This window comes from Sinohyriopsis cumingii, chromosome 16, assembly GCF_028554795.1.
Source record: "Sinohyriopsis cumingii isolate HCF-2022 chromosome 16, ASM2855479v2, whole genome shotgun sequence".
Taxonomy (NCBI): Eukaryota; Metazoa; Mollusca; class Bivalvia; order Unionida; family Unionidae; genus Sinohyriopsis; species Sinohyriopsis cumingii.
Genome location: NC_142976.1, coordinates 62,732,570 through 62,750,386, shown reverse-complemented (window position 1 = coordinate 62,750,386; position 17,817 = coordinate 62,732,570). Strand labels below are relative to the sequence as shown.

At 34.4% G+C, this 17,817-nt stretch overlaps 1 protein-coding gene across 2 annotated transcripts in view; it reads left to right on the top strand.

The window, feature by feature from the left end:
- LOC149780566 (short transient receptor potential channel 4-associated protein-like) overlaps window positions 1-17,817 on the top strand; it is a 59,800-nt gene that overhangs the window by 6,511 nt on the left and 35,472 nt on the right. For both annotated transcript variants that reach the window (XM_089937607.1, XM_089937606.1), the window contains exons 3-9: window positions 114-227; window positions 1,946-2,006; window positions 6,458-6,522; window positions 9,313-9,472; window positions 11,598-11,708; window positions 13,556-13,618; window positions 16,624-16,686. In XM_089937607.1, coding sequence (XP_089793733.1) covers window positions 114-227; window positions 1,946-2,006; window positions 6,458-6,522; window positions 9,313-9,472; window positions 11,598-11,708; window positions 13,556-13,618; window positions 16,624-16,686 — 637 coding nt within the window. The remainder of the gene's footprint in view (window positions 1-113; window positions 228-1,945; window positions 2,007-6,457; window positions 6,523-9,312; window positions 9,473-11,597; window positions 11,709-13,555; window positions 13,619-16,623; window positions 16,687-17,817) is intronic.

Sequence of the window (17,817 nt, the reverse complement as noted above, 5' to 3'; positions counted from 1 at the left end):
CATTGTGTTGAGACCATTGAATATAATAGTTATAAGTTCAATTTCTTCAGCAAAATATATTTTCTGTAAGATTATTTAACACTTTAAATGAAATGTTATATTTTTCCCCTTAGGGTTTATTGGAATCTCTGATGAATTTTGAGAGCAGGAGAGGTCAGGATGATTCTAATTTAGAAGAGGAACAGAACAAGCTCGCTGCGTCATTTTACAAACATGGTGGAGTGGATGTGAGAATCTGTTCAGTTTCTTTTTTAGAAATGGGTTACTTTATAAATGGTTATCAGAGGTCTTGCTAGGATTATAAAAGTAGGAGACCAGGACTCCTATTTAGGTACAAATAGGAGTCCAGCCAGCAAAGTTGCAGTCCCCATTACAATCTTCGTCAATTTGCCTAAAATAACCCGAAACTACTTATCCAGATTTTGCAAACAGCATTGCATCTAAGTCTCGATGTGTCTTGATTTTGAGGTCACACTCACTTATTCTGCTACATTAGGAAACAAACACAATAATGAAAGCTAAATGTGTTCATTTGATGTACTCTTATAATGACCACATGTGCATCTCTGCGTCTTTCTGCATCTGAATTCAGTCATTGTAAATTGTAAAGCTAAAGTAATCAATTGATCTGCACATTTTCACACTCAGCAGGTGGTTGAAGCAGGACTGGCAATCCTTTTAATTTGCTGTCCAGCTATTGTGTGCTTACGAAGGACTCCTGTGTAAATGATTTTCTGCATCCCAGCTACAAAAATTGTGTCCAAATACATGTGATTAAGTGTCTCCGAGACCTCTGCTTATGCTAGGAAGCAATTAGTGTGATCTTAATTCAGTGAAATTTTGCTTCAGTATATTAGGTAAGCAAAGTTGACTTTTTCATGCCATGAATTCCCTCCCATTTTTCCAAGTGGTGAATCTTAAATGGTTTGTATATTTTTAAGGAATAAATGAGACATATTCATTGGTGTAAAGTAATACAAAACATCTTTAAAAGCAACTTGTGTGATTATTAAGGAGCTCCTTTTGCCCTTAAAATAATATTATTTTTTTTTTTACCATGATCTATGTACAATGTGAAACCTTTGGAAGTTTGCAGAATCCCAGACTTTGTTAGGGCCAAAACTAAATTCTGTATTATTTAAGAAGCTTTAAAAAAGACCATGAGGATATTAATGAATTTATGCAATATTTCAACTTTTGATGTACCATATATACTCTAAGTCCAACTGCAAACTGTACAGATACAGATCTGGATCTGGGCAGTTTGTTAGGGAAGAAAAATAACACCCTCTAATCTGCTATTGCATTGTGCGATGAGCATCAGGATCTGTGTTGGTTCCAGTCAGAGCAATTTATAAATGAGTAAATATGGTACTTTGATTGGCCAAGTTGCCCTCACTGTTAATCACTTATTTGAAGAATTTGAACTGTTTTACCTGGTTGTCTGATGCAGTAGTTTTTGTCAGATTTAATGAAGTTTTGAATATGTCCATAAAGCATGATGTATATTTGTGTGTATTTTAATGTTTCTTAACTTGCAGAGCCAGCAAAAAACACCAGTTGTTGACCAACCTTTTTGCCATTTAAAAGTGTAATCAATGACTCGAATCACCCAGATTTCCCATCAGTTTAGTCTATTTACAAAGGAGGGAGGTATCACTTTGACCTGTTTAGAAAGGAGGGAGTCATCATTTTGAACAAAAGGCTTGAGTCGAACAAGATCCAACATTGTGCAGAAATGTATTGACAATTATGGCCATTTTGCCAGTAGATGTTCCAGCAAATTGCCTGTGCTCTGCTATAGTCAGATTTTGGTTTTTTGAACTGCATGTACAGTCAAATGGTACCTGGGGGGTGCATAGATTTATGGATGCATATTATAAATAATAATTATGTGATGGCATAAATTCTTCTTGTTCTTGATCTTTTGGATGCCTATTTACAGGTGCTAATAAGACTCCTGATGATGACTTCCATGTTCCCACAATTCACAAAGAGTAGAAAAGGTGAGTTTTTAAAAGTCATCGGTCATTTTTTACATAGCAAGAGTGTACTACATTTGAATAAAGTATCATTATTTCATGTTTTGACCGCTCTGGTGTCTTGAGTGGTTAAGAGCACCCGCCTCGGATGTGGGAGGTAATGGGTTTGAACTTTGGCAGAGTCATACCAAAGATTTACGAAGATGGTACTAACAGCTGCCTTGCTAGGTGCTCAGCATTAGGAGGTTAGTGTTAGGACTCATCAGCCTGGTGTGTGGATAACGTGATTGGGTGGGACATGATGCTAAATGTCTGCGGCATAATGCCCCAGTACTAGACTTACCTCACTTTAAACTGCGACACTGCAGACATCTTAACGATATGACAAAAACTTTTGAAGCTACGGTAAGAATCCAAATCACATACTTTTCAATGTTTTGCGTAATACTGCCTGCCAACTAAAAATGGTCAAGCTTGACTGCTGTTCAGGGGGTAACAAGATGAAGCCCAACACGGTCCTTCTGTTATAGATTTTGTAATGAATATTCAGACTGCCCAATTTTAATCTTACCTCACTTAGCAATAAAATGCATTAAAACCTGTTCTGTACCGGACCACTCCAGTGCCTTACTGGTTAGAGCATCCGACTTCGATGCTGTAGGTCATAGGTTCAATCCCCGACCTGGTCCTACCAAAGACTTACAAAAATGGTACTAACAGCTGCCTCGCTTGGCACTCAGCATTAAGAGGCTAGTGTTAGGACTGGTCAGCCTGGTGTCAGGATAATGTGACTGTGTCGGACATCATGCTGCATGTCTGAGGCATGTTGCCCCAGTGCTAGACATCACTGTATACTGTCACACTGCAGACATCATAGCGATATGACTGACAAATTGTTAAAGCTACGTTAAAAATCCAGATCACACACACACTGTTCTGTACCCCCCAGCTTTGTAGTATATGTTGTAGCATAGTTTTAAAGTACCAATGTTGTTTTTATTTTCTTCATAAAGTTTACCATTCTTCCCTTCTAACTAAAGTTTGGAAGGAAGGGCATGCTTTGTTATTTAAAAAAAATATGACATTTGTTGTTGTTTGAAGTAATCAATATGTTAACTTTAAACAGTGTTCAGATATTCAGTGTAGACTTGTCAGTCAGAGTCAACATGCCTGACAGAGTCAAAATGCCTTTTTGTGGTACTTTTTCTCATATATTTAGATCAGTTTCTGGTACACAGTTGCAAGTACCATCAAGAAGAGGAGAAAAAAAATGCATGCTAAGGAATACTGTTTTTGTATCAACAATTGGTCACATCAACAATTGGTCACATTAATCTACTGTTCATGCTCCATTGGTTAATTAATGTACTCCTTATATGATCACATCAGTTTTTGTGACTGTTGGTTGCGTGGTCATAAAACTTTTCTAATGATGTATTCGTCATCTATGTACTAATGTACTAGGCATATTTAATCTATATTTACAAATACACAGTGGTACCCTGCTATAGCATGATGGTTGGGGTCTGTAGAGGGACTGTGTTATGTACTGTACCATGCTATAAGCAAATGAGTCAATTAACTGAAGGAAATGATGCATGCTTATTCCCTGGTTAATCAGAAGGGGTGCAAAACTACATGCTTCATTGGTACAGTTAACATCTTAAATCAAGTGAGAAATAATGAAAACAGATTGCATATTTAATATTTTATTATTTTTATTAGACCCATATATTGGTACCTATACATGTCTACAGCATGATTATAGTTGTAGTATCAACACATGTTCTCGCGAATCGATCTCATTGAACCTGTAAGAGTGAATCCATTATATTTCCATTCCCAATAAATAAATGTTTCTGAATTCAGTACATAAACACCCACAAAGAAGTGGGAAAATTACGCAAAGAAATATGAAGCACATGTACAGTTCTTTATGCCTGCCTGCATGTGCAAGTCGCATAGGTCATTAGGCAGTGTCTGTATGATTTTGTACTGCTAGAATTTTTTCCATTGTGAATCTGGATACAGAAAGATTGAGCGCAGAGCCCTGATTTTTTATGTATAACCTGAGATGCGTGGCCGAGTGGTCTAAAGCGCTTGCTGTTACAGATCACTGCCATCTCACCTCTGTCTGCGTGAGTTTGAGTCTCAACCTTGGCTGATGTTGGTACGTGAGAAAGCCTGCCAGTAGCTTCTCATGGGTTGGTGGTTCTTCCCGGAGTTTTCCAGGGTTCTTCCTCCACCAATTATTCTGGCCGCCATGTATAGCCTATCTTGTGCTGAAAAATGGCATTAAACCCTACAACAACAACAACAACAACATAACCTGAGATGCACATTTAGTATGTATCAGTAGTGTACGTTGTTTTTAAAAATAATCTCATAAATTTTCAGCTGCTTCCAGCTACTTAATTGCATTTGTTTAAAACCAGACTTGCTCCAGTCCAGGGCTTCAAATTTCTCTTTTGCAGTAAAAGCTTTGTGTTTCTGTATTTGTTGCCCATTGTAAATACCCTCTAATTAACACTTTCATGCCTGTTTGTTTGAACAGCTGCAGCGATAATAATTGTTGATGAACAATGCAGTCGTTTTTATTGGAATGGACGATTATATTCATTGGTTATTTGATTGCGTAAAGATTGACAATTTTGCAAAGACACATGCCAGTTGGCGGCTTCATTTTTTATATAAAATATAAATCATTGTCCCATAATTTGAGCAAACTTTAGCTGTGTGATGAACTTTGATTAATAATTAGTTAAATTTATTGATTTATAAATTCGTGCAAGAATCTTTTTTCAACCACCACATCATTTGATGCTTTATTGTGTATGACACTGAATGAGCAAACATCTTCCAGCCTTTGTTTGAGCAAGAATTGCATTCAAGACCAACACAAAGAAATCTTAATGGCTCATGGAACAGAAATAATGAGATTAACACTTACCAGCTTTTAACTGAGCTGACATCATAAAAGAATAAAGTGTGATCAAATTGCAGTCATGGACTTTTGATGCAACTGAAGTGAACATATAAAAATCTGTAATATCTTTATTCCTATCCAGAATGATGCAATGAAATGACACGTTTATTTCTTCAAGATACAGAACTACTTGCCAGATTATTCTATCAAAATATTGGAAAATTTAAATCTGGAAGGTTCTGAATGTTTACAAGATAAATTGTTAGTTATAATTAGAAAGTCTGTTAATAAAATTGTAATATAGAACCTACTATGTCAGGTATGCCAGGAGAATCCAAATAACCTAGACCCAGACCCAAATAAACATGTTTACTTCTATTAATAATAATCTTAATATTAAACCCATAGACAGAATTAAAAAATAAATAATTTAGATCAAGTAGAAAACAAACTTGATTTTGGACAGGGTTAAGTCCAGTATACAATGTTACATTACAATAGCATATAATGAAATAAAAAAATAAATGTGAAAAAACATAACAAAGAATGCAAATTTTATATATATATATATGTATACACATTATGCTAAGATGAGATTTTCAGGCACTTTTGCTTTTTAAGCACAATGCATCCTGATGAGTACTACAAAGTCACAAGTATGTCATTGTGACCTGCTTTTTACACTTCATTGTTTATGTACACTTTGATTTCTTTTCATTCTTGTATTTTTTTCATGTTTAGATTACAAAAAGCTCGCTGTTTTTATTCATTCCATTTAATTGGAAGGGGGAGTCTTCAATAAATTCATTGTTTTCTCATGCTATACTGGGGAAGAAAAGTTAACTAGATATTCAGTTGTTGTTATTCTTCTATTTGTTTATTGCCCATCATTCATCAAAAATATTTTTACAGGTCACTGAATCTATTGTGCACAGCATATATTGCAATGCTTTCCATGGAACAGGCATCTAATACAAAGCATAGGAATTTATGAATTATTTAAATTACAGTTGCTAATAAAAGTATGTAAACAAGGTACATTTTAGATTATTAGAAACTGTAAAAAAAAAAACGAGTGGTGTCAAGTTAAGATAATTTACACTTGATTCACATTTTCATCAATTCATCATTTCTGTTTTTAAAATTGAAAGCAGTTAACAAAACTTCCATCAGTGTAAGGAGTAAATTATTTTCTTTCGACAAATAAAAACGTATTCGATTTGGTGTTCATTGCTGCTCCAGTGTTTTTGTAATATCAGTTGATGCATTGCCTGTTCAATAATGAAGTAGTGATCAGTTAATTAATTAGTTGTGATCATTTAATTAAGTAATGAACTAAGGATCAATTAATTCTGTTAAGTGGATGCATCGCATATTTCAGACTATGTTAAAGTTTTTTCTGTAACAGTTTCAAAGGGGGGCAGTAGGCTTTAGAAAAATCATAATGTCAAGTTTTGTCAATTGCCGGCTTTTTAAAAGTATTTTATTTTCTTTGGAATTTGTTACTAATTTTTTCTTCTCGTGAATAAGATTGAGATCTTTCTTACAGAGAGTGAAGAAATGCTGAGAATAAAAGCTCTTGTACTGGAGGTTCTTGCAAAGATGACTGCCTGTGTAAGTATACTGTAGAAGCAATAATTTTATTAGCTTTATGATCTTTGATAGCATGTTACACATCACCTTTTCAGGTTGGTGAGTGTTTTGCATTTCATTGTTGTATAGCTGTTATAGATTAGTCAGAGACTATTTTGTTATGAAGATATGGAAGTCACTTTCCAGACCTTGCCATCATCGTCAGTTTGGTTAAATTATTTCACTTGCATGTATTTTGTAAGCCTCTTTCTTTCCTGTATTATGAAGCTAGTGTGCTTCAGTCAGTGACACTTCCTCAACCCATTGATCATAAATAATTTGTGCCTTGGTTTTGGTTAAATTGTGTGCATATATATATATATATATATATATATATATATATATATATATATATATATATATATATATTTATTTCTAAGCCATTTGATGGATTTTTTCATATTTGGGATGAGTCATTATCAAGTTAAGATAATTCCTTCTGTAATTCACCCACTTGCCCCTTTTGACATTGGGTTAAAATTCACATGTTTTTCATCCATGTTTTGATGGTGGTCTTGATATACAGGTCCAGGCTGTTCATGCTACACCTCATGAGTTAGCAGTCTAAATAGATATGGACCACATAGGTTTGCATTAGATGGGCAGTGAGGTTTTTATTGTCTTGGGGGTAGTTTTTGTAAGGGTGCTTGGTGGGGCGATACTGATGCTTCTGTCTTAGTGAGAAATATTTGAAAGTCATGCACATTTCTAAAGTTTATCTCTTCAGGTCTGAAAATATTTGTCCAAATTGATAGGTCAGTTTTGAGCAATGGCAGACCTGCCAACTCTTACGATTTTGCCGTATGTCTTACTAAAATTACCCTTAAAATACACTTAGAGCATACTAGCAAAAACTACAGAAGAATGATCGTTTCCGAAAAATCTGGATAATTGGTTCATCCATGTTTTATTTTGATCTGGGTTTCATCTAAGAATTAGTGAAATTAGTCATTGAACCAGACTAACTTTATGTCAGCACCCCAGCATATGCATGATCAAACTGTTGATTATAGAATTTTTAAAAATGGTGTCCAAAAGTGATGCATGTTTAAGACGAAAGGGAAAATAAGCTTCTAAAATGTGTTAATAATCAACACAGAAGAATAAAAGGGAGTATTTAGATTCTCATGAATAAAAGCTGGAAAGGACACAATTACGCTTATTGGACATCACATACCAGTTTGAGTATGTCTCATGGCGGGAAATATGATGCTGTTGTCATGTGAAATGGGAAAGAATTTCCAAGAATTATGTCAAGTTGAGAGATAGCAACAAGCCATTGAGCTGCATAGGGTTTGTAACTAGAGTTTGTGCAATGTACTAGTGGTAAATAAAGTACGTGAACTTTACAAACGTTTCAGTTGAACATAATGTTTATCGTCGATGCGTCAGACTTTTAATTACGCTTTCCAGCTTTACACTAGCAGTTATTGATATTTTGTTACACCTTACTGAAAATGGTCAATCTTATGGAAAAATATAAACTGCCGTACTGAGACAGACTCCTCGGGGTTGGCAGATCTGCATTGGACTCATCTTCAAAATTTGTCACAAGTTTGATACCCAAGAAAACCATCGTATGTTTGTTTCCTTGGCTTGCCCATGGGAAAGGTACTTTGCAGCTAGACAACAACAGTTTTTTTCCAGAAATCAATTCCCAGTTACAAGCGTTTTCAGCTTTTGAGGAATAGGTGGCTTTAATGGAGCCCTCAGTTGTGTTTATTAGGGTCTTTTTAAATCTTATGTGGCTCTGCTATTTTATTTGATCATACACTTGCTTACATCACCAGTTATATTTAAGCTGTTTCAAATTACTACATTCAGTTCATACTGTTCATTTTGATGCAAAATTATTAAATTTCTGCAGTCAATTCATACACTTCATTTTTATACTAAATTATTTTTCAGTTCGCATCACTTATTCTTTTCATTATTCAACTTTTTCAAGGAATGCACCTTTATATTGTTAGTTTGAATGTTTAATGATATTTTCATTTTCAATTTTATGTACTTTTCTAAAGAATATTTTCATATTAGTTTTTTATCTTTACGATTTTTAAGTTTAATTAGCACTGTCTAGCCTATTTTGTGCTGATATATCACGTTGATATACATAAACGCCAGTATCAGAATTTCTGCAGTAGATACAAGTAGCTGTATATACAGTAGCTCTGTCATGCATGTGTTCTTTTAATTGTTACACAGCTAACAAAATATTTTTTCATTTTCCATTTGTTTATTTAGCCAAACTATCATTCCAGTTACTGTTACATTTATATCGGACCTTAGTTGTCATCACCTTTATTAACTGTTCAGTGTGAAAAAGTAAGACATTTTATTCTTTTCAATATGCTCATGTAGAATAAGTTAAAATACAAAATAATCTTGATCACTGAAAAGCTTGCCACATCAGCATAGTACAATCATGCATCATTTTGTCTATGATGGTTCAGTATCAAGAAATGTGTATTTTTTATTTTTCTTAAAATGGCCCACTGGTTTTGTATTTTTGTGTTAAACCATGACAGTGATAGTAATCTGGTAAATCCATCTGTCCATCACAACTTGGCAGAGATTTTTATTTAGCTCATTTAAAGAGAGGAGGTTAATTCATTTTTTTAAAAAGTGTACTTTGACTAAATCTGTCTGAATATGCCACTGGATCAGCCTCTGTCCAAGGCCTTAATGGAGTTTTGGCACTAACACCAACAATGTAGAATGTATAAGAAAGTTTTTGAAAATGAACTGAGTTGTCATTCTTGTTAACCACAGCCTGTCGGAGAAAAGATTACAAAGACCCTGATGGATGAAGAGGATGTACTAAATTACTTGTTCACATTACTGGCTTACCAGAAGACATTTGTCAATGCCTGTCAACTAGTTGAAGACATGCTGCAGTGCAAGAGGATAGTTCTAGACCTACACTCCATTTGTGAGTATAAAAAAAAATGTTTATGGAAGAATTAATGAATTCCAGATATTAAGATTGGAGCCTTAATGGCTGAACCTTTAATAAGGTAGACAAAATAATATAATATGCACAACTTGCCGTATAGAGCGAGGAGTTACAATAGCTGTATATTTGATGTATTTGAACTACAGTTTTGTATGTGATTAGAAAATGGTGTATTTGGATTTTGTGAATTGCTTGTACTTAAGAGTAAAGAAGAAGATTGTTGATTTGGAGCTCAAAAGGTTATGGTCACTATGGTTGATAAATAAAAAATTGTTTCTGTTGATTATGAACGTTATCAGAATGGATGGCTAACTCTTTTTTGTATGAATGTTACATATAGATTTTGGGATCAAAGGGTTAGTGATTAAGGTTACCTTGACTGAAAGAAGAGAAAATTGTGTTTGCATAATAACCTCACTTTGACATCACACATCTTGGCAAAATTTTTGGAGGGTTTGTACCTAAAGTTTGAGAGAGGCCTATTGATTTTGGGATCAAAAGGTCATGATCAGTGTGAATGGGAAAAAATGGACCTTGTTGTATAATATTTGTCGAAGAATAAGTTCCTTGACCAGACTTTGCTGGTGGCATACACTAAGGATAATAAAGAAACCAACTGATTTGATGTCAAAATGTCAAAGACCATGATCATTGTATGCCTATACACAGTCGTACCAGGGTCTAGTAGGTCAGGAATGACAATAGTGAATAGTGCTGTTTATATATCTAATCTGCTCACCACAGCAGCCATCTTGATTTTATAAACCTTTTTATTGCTATTCCTTGAGATTGGATCATCAAGTTAGCTTGGGATTTTCGCTAAAAGGTTTCTTATAATGTCGAGTTGTTTCTAAATGAACACAGTGCCAAATGGACATTGAAAATCTTGTTACTGTTTCTCCATAGTGGAAAGTCATATTGGCATTGACATGGGTTTTCACACCAGATTATAAATCTTGTTATTGCTCAGAAATATCAGATACGGTTTGAATGCTCAACAGTCTTATCTTGGATAACACGGAAATTATTTTCAACCGTTAGAGTGGTGGTCCTTTTGAGAGAATCTTCTTGTTGAAGTTATTGTCCCTGTTGTCCTGCAGCTAAATGCATTGTGAGGCAAAATTTTGTGACTGCAGCTTGTCAAGTGGGATTTTTGTCTAGTAATGTTAGTATTATGGACATCATCTCAGGATGCACATATGGAACAAATCTGCATCCTTGATTTTTTAATGTGAATTATTGTTCTTGATTTTTTTATCAGAGTTATTGTTCTTATTGCCTTACACCATGATGCAATATATGGCAGAATTTTTGTATTGCTGGGAAAAATACATATGGTTATCATCATGTGACCAGTCAGTTTATTTGCACTATTGTCAGAAGAGTTCTTCCCTTTTTTTTTTCTTTCATTTGTTTTGACTACTGGTAGAGATTTAGGTCCATTGTTGGGTAGGGGAGAGACGTAGGTAAGACATGTTACTATATATGTGAGTAAATTCCTTGCAATTCCTCTCATTTTTATTTGCCATGTTTTGCAGTTATTTTAAATGAATTTTTCGGTCATATAATAGGAACTTTATATGTTAGATGCATAAAATTTCAAGGTTACAAACTTAAATGTGGATCTCCAGTTTTCTTTCATTGGGAAAAAACATTAAATTTCACTTGGGCATAATAAGATTGGCATGTTAACTTGGGTTCTAAGTATCATTTCTATGAAGATTGTATGAGCTGGGGCAAAAAAAAGTTGCACTGGTTTTAAAATTAGAGTAAGTGGGTCTTTTTTTATTTAAAAAATGTGTTTAATGTTTTTTTGTGATTTTGTTTTTGTGACCATGGGGGGTGGGGAAGCACTAGGATCAGGAGTGAGAAATGGACTGTCTGCTGACTGGAAACATGTATATATTTTCTGGCCTGATAGTTAACTCTTTTATCATTTCTGGGTCATAATTTAAAGTGTTAAGTTTTAGAAAGTCATTATGCTTTCATCTTCATTGAAGATATGTATTTATTTCTATATCATTTTAAAATCAAAACATGTATTTGTTTTACTTGAGCTTGTTGATCTTTGATCTGAGAGTAGATTTCTTTATCTTTTCAGCAAATATCAGAAGTTTGATATTGTGCTTAAATGATGATCAGTTGGGAAACTTTTGTCGTATTCTGGCTGTAGCCATCTCAGACCTTGATATTTATGAAAATAAATCATCATGTAAGTATAATGTATATTTTACATTCAGTCCAGCATCATGTTTGTTTGGTCTGTATTTAAAAATAAAAATAAAAACACTTTGGCTGTAAAACATTTATGTAAAAGACACTCAAAGAACCGAAAATATTCATTTTGACAGGTGTTGTTTGTATAGAGGTGACATGTTTATAGAGCCTTAAGGAATGTATTTTTCAAAATGGCAATTTTCACTGAATGTGCAGTGTTGTCAATTTTTTGTCATAATCCCTTATTAATATTCTTCCTTAATTTATCACATAGTAGGTATAGTTTTCCTATAATACGTGCAGTTTCATATTTTTGATATTACCACATATTAAAATATCACTTTGTGATTCTGATTGGTCCAAATAAGCCCATGAAGTTATTGTGCAGTATCCTCATTAATGATTGGCTGGGATCATGGGAAAGTATTTGTAACCCCGCCTTCCAGAATGTTTTGTTTTGAATGAATATTTTTGGCAGCCATTTTTGAACTCGCAAAAGGAAATTGAGGAAAAATTATTTTGGCTGTCTGAATATGGATATGTTACCCCCACAGGGGTTTGTTATGTATAACAATATCATCATGAGAAAAATGGTGTAAAACTACAAAACAAGAACAACATGGCGAAGTAAAACTAAGGGTATTGCTTATTTGATGGTGGGGTGGGGGAGGGTCTGTAAAACTACAAAACAAGAACAACATGGCAAAGTAAAACTAAGGGTATTGCTTATTTGATTGTGGGGTGGGGGAGGGTCTGTATATCTGTAACATAGGTATACAATCCACCATATATACAAGCGTGGTTTAAATGTTTACTTGCAGAAGTAAATAAACTCACCTCTGTTCACGGAAGAATTTTGACATAAATGTGTCTCTTAACTGACAGTAACTTTCTCCAACCACAGCTGATCTTTGCACAGTGTATGCGGGATGCAAATCCGACTCAAAAAGAAATTTATTTACGTCTTCTGTGCAGTCTATTGTTCCAGTCAAATACTGCAGATATCTGGTCACAAATGCATTGCAGTGAATGTGGAAATTTCTGCATCCAGTAATCCTATTTCACATGAAAATTGCAACAATGTGATGTTTTGTTCTGAAAGGGACATTCTAGGGTAAACATGTACTCTAGGCCTACTGTGTACCGTATCTAACAATGTGGATGTGATAAAAAGAATCTCAAATGGGTAATGATTTAATATTAAATTTATGAAACTCGTTGAATAATGTCCGGCTTTTGCTCACCAAGGCTTGCATAAATTGGACATTATTCAACTCGTTTCATAAATTCATTATTACATAATTATCCATTTGAGATCCTCTATATATCATCAATATCTTGGATGACTTCATTTATGAGCACGAGCAAGAGACAAAGAATATTTTGTCTTATCTGTTAGTCTTTATTGTGATATAGTTAATTAGGTAAAAGTCAGGATATGATTGTGAGATAGTTTACATAGGTTGAATCTTTGCCTTATTTCATAAGACTTGGTGAAATCATCAACTGTTCAGTTATGTAAGCCAGGTTAGCAATGTCAGACCCACTTGGACCTCTTGCTTCCTATTTCACATTGAGAGGATTTCGCAGTACTGGATATGAAATTGGATTTGTTCTGTTTTGCTAAATTGCCATTCTGCTTATCATTACTTACGTATGCCCGCTAAAATCAAGCTGGAGTACATGTTGCAGTATAAGTAATTGCCGATCTATGTGTGACTGTTTAATTGTTATCCATATTATTCATATTAATTTGAACTCATATGAATTTTTATTTTACATTACTAATTACTTATCCTTGTTTCCATAATGATTTATAATTTTTGCAATTGTCTGTTGCAGTATTTGCACAGAACAAACAGAAGAGAACTAGAGGTTTTGTCAATGTCAGAGATATAAACCAAGGTAGCTCTCTCTCTCTCTCTCCTCTCTCTCTCTTGTACTCTTAACCATACATGTCAGCCATTACGTTTTTGGCATAATCATTATGCATTTTTCACTAAATTATGCATAAACGTATATGGATTATGTGATCTTTTATATCCCTCTTCCAAAAGAAATCAGTAATTTGTTTTCTCATTTTTATTAACATCCATTAATCCTACAAACTGTATTCTAGAACAGATGGCTTCTACATAACTACTGTATAAGAATACGCTTGTCTGTAGACTTGCATGCACTTTCCTAACAGTTTTGTATTCTATTTATTGCAGCTGTCTTATTTCCAGGAAACATGCTGGTTTCTACTTTAAAACGTCTGACCCCGGATTCTATTTATAGCAGCTGTATGGCTTAGGAGAGAGCAGACTGGTTTTCTAATTTTTAATCTTTACTCACAGTTTCTTTGTTCTAATTCATATTTGTTACAGAACCAGTCTGTAGGACCACTCCTGTGACCTAGTGGTTAGAGTGTTTGCCTCGGATGCGGGAGGTCATGGGTTCGATTCCAGGTTGAGTCATACCAAAGACTTATAAAAATGGTACTAACAGCTGCCTCGCTTGGCGCTCAGCATTAAGAGGTTAGTGTTAGGACTGGTCAGCCTGGTGTCAGGATAATGTGATTGGGTGGGACATCATGCTACATGTCTGCAGCATGATGCCCCAGTGCTAGACAACACTTTAAACTGTCACACTGCAGACATCGTAGTGATATAACTGAAAAATTGTTAAAGCTACGTTAAAAATCCAAATCACACACACACACACCAGTCTGTAGGATATTTGGCACTAAATGTCAGATTTATTCAAGTCGATGTGTGTGCTAGAGCAGAAATGTTTTTCAAATAATTTCACAGCTGGATTAAATAAAGACGAAAAACTGATTCAGAGATGAATATATGAATTACATAACACAGCATTCCGTTCTAGGGCAGATTCACGCCCATTGCAGGCAGTGTGGAAAGGCTTTTAATATTATTCATGGTGGTAAATTTGATGTGGAGCAACACTTGAAAACTAAGGTAACTTCTTTTCTACAGCATAACTCAATTGTGGACACGAAAGTTATAAACGCAGAGGTGCTATTTACCGAGTTTTTAATAGAACACGGACTACCCCTAGCATTAGAAGACTACTTTGATCAAACGGATATTTCCTGATTCCAAAATTGTACAATACATGCATATGCAAGAGCAAATTCATCTAATATTGTTTGGTGTTTAGCTGAAGATACTTTACTTAAAATTGCAGAAGCCATGAAAATTGGGTTGTTTAGTATTGCCACAGACGGGAGTAGTAATTATGTCAAAAAGTTGTACTCTGTCTGTGTATGAGACTTTGACAACGAAAAGGGCAAAGTCAGAGTGTTATTATTTCATTGCCAGAATTAACAGTAAATTCCACTGTAGAAAACATCTTTGATTTGTATGATGATGTTTTGAATAAACACGATATAAATTGGCAGAACTGTATGGGGTTTTCAGCTGATGCATCAGTTATAACTGAATTCTTAAAGGAGTTGCATTCTTTGTTTTGAAAAATGTCTCATCAGTGTACATCACAGGTTGTCTCTGTCATTTGATACACCTTGCTGCACAAAAGGCTCCCAATAAATTAGAAGGAGAATATCTGAAGTATCAAGTTGGCATTCTACCTGACAATGTACTTCATGCGGACATGGTTAATTTTTTTTCATCTTATTTCCCAGCTAAACGACCCCATAACTGGAAGATATAAATTTCTTTTCTTTGTCAGGTTATGAAAGGAATATTGATTCTTTACCATTCGAACACTGGTAGTGAGAGATAGTTCTGTATTGTTAACAAAGATAAAACTGAATTCAGATCCAGGCTCAGTAATCTAGTACATGTACTAGTGCTCTACTGGTGTGCAAAACATTCATAGTCTCATCTGGTACAAGGTGCAACATGAGAGTCTCTTGCTTTTTAAATCTAACAGTGCTACATATGAAAACTTGAAGCAGTAATTGATGTTAAAAGACAATATTGGTTAAAAAAATTATTTTGTACATATGCTCATTGAATTGTATCATGTTATATGTGGATTACTCTTTTTCTTATCGGATTACTCTTTTTGTCCACTGGGATTACACTTTTTCCTTGCCAGGGTTTGGCCTGTATGCTCTTAACTCTTTCAGGTCTATATGTGATTTGTGGATTGATAATCAAAACCATTTTTGAACTTTGCAAAAAGTTGTTTGTTTCATTCAGCATTACCTGCAGATTTACGTTTTGATATCAATATGCATCATTAAGACGAATACAACCACTTGAGAAAATTATGTCACTGTCATGTATATTGCACATTTTAGTGATCTGTATTAGACTTGGCATTTAGCTCACTTCCTTGCTTGTCAGCTTGCCAGGCTGCAAGATCAGGCAAGCTATGGTTGGTTCATCACCCATCAACAATCACCATTCTTAACTTCCGAAAATCAGCAGGACCAATTTCAAGTGAGCATGGCATATAGCCTTGAAGGTCTGTTGTACAGTTGTTGCGTCTGCAAACATGGCCACTGTTAGTGTAAAGAGCAAGACCTTAAAACAACCATTTCTCCAAAACCACTGAACTGAATTTGACCAACTTTGACAGCATCCTGACATAAAGACTTAAGGTTTATACAATTAAAGTCAATCTGTAATCAATAATGGCTGCCATTACTATAAAAAAAGGATTGAAACTTCTCCAGAATGACTGAACCAAATTCATTGTGACAGAAAGCATCTTAACACGAAGACTTCTAAGATTTGTACAAATGAAGCTGGCTTTTCCTCAGATATAGCTACCATTCTTCGCTAAAAATAGGAAAGACTGATAAATCACCCTTACCCCCTCCCATTGGAATGACTTTCAGTGTGATGTGTTACAGTTTTACTTTAAATCAAATGGGACTTTTGTCAGTGTTTTAATATCTTTCTTACTGTAACTATTTTTAAAAAAATTATTTTCAGAATTATTACTTGGCATACCAGAACTTCTGCCTAGATTGGTTCACTTAGCTGTTGCCAGAGAATGTGAGTATTGTTATCTTTATTTAATTGTATGTTTAACATTTATCCATGATTGTAAGTTGTATTATAGATAATATTAACAGAATGTTTACATAATTTATTCTAGGATTGTCAGTTATAAATAGAAGTTTTACACAGCCTTTGGGTTTGGAACATTCTGGGCCCAGTCAGAATTTTCCATTGGTATGATTCACATCCAGGTCAAGTGAAAATGTGTATAAATAAGGATTTTATAAACAAATGGTTCATTCCTGTTCTAGATGTGTGTTGTATTTTTTTTAATATTCACTGGAGTTACTAAAAATGTTGATTGACATATAGATTAATACATTAATTTGGATTTTGTGACTTACTTGTTCTTGATTGCATTATTGTGTTATATCAGGACATTCAAGACTATTATATTTCATTCAGAACGTAACATTTTGAGACTTATCATGGGATATTTAGGGTTATTTTGGATTAATTCACAATACTATGTCTTGAATTTTCACTATTGTAGAGAAATAAATTACTGACAAAAAATATATAAATAAACTCTTCTCTTTATAATTAACCATTTGGCTGAACCATTTCCCACAGATCCTGGTAAGACTGATAACGTTTTATGTTTATAATAATTTTCATTCTTTTTGGACATGGGATGTTTAAAGCTATGCTGTGCAACACGTCTTGTAGCAGACAAATTTCCCATGATTGATTCTTGCCTTCTGCCATACTTAAAGTCATTGAATCTAAGATTTGAACACAGGATAATATGATACTATTAATGCTTGTTTTAGCAATGGTCAATAACTGACAAACATTTGATTGATAAAGATCAAGGATTAGGCCGGTTATCAGTTGATTCCATTCTTCATTTGCACTCAGTTGCTCACTATTGGTCAACATTAGAGGCACTTTTCAGATGTTTTAAAGATTGAAAAGTAAATTTTCTTCAAATTAACAAAAAATAAGAAATATTAAAGGTCTGACTGGCTAGTGCTGCTTACATATGACAGGTCCACAGCTAAAAAAAAGTCAGTCCAGAACCTCAGGCCATTTCTGGGCCATGGCCATGGGTGGGTTGAATATAAGTAGGATGTAGGGGGTGTTGGAAGATGTTGTGAAAATTATATGAATTCTGTTACACAA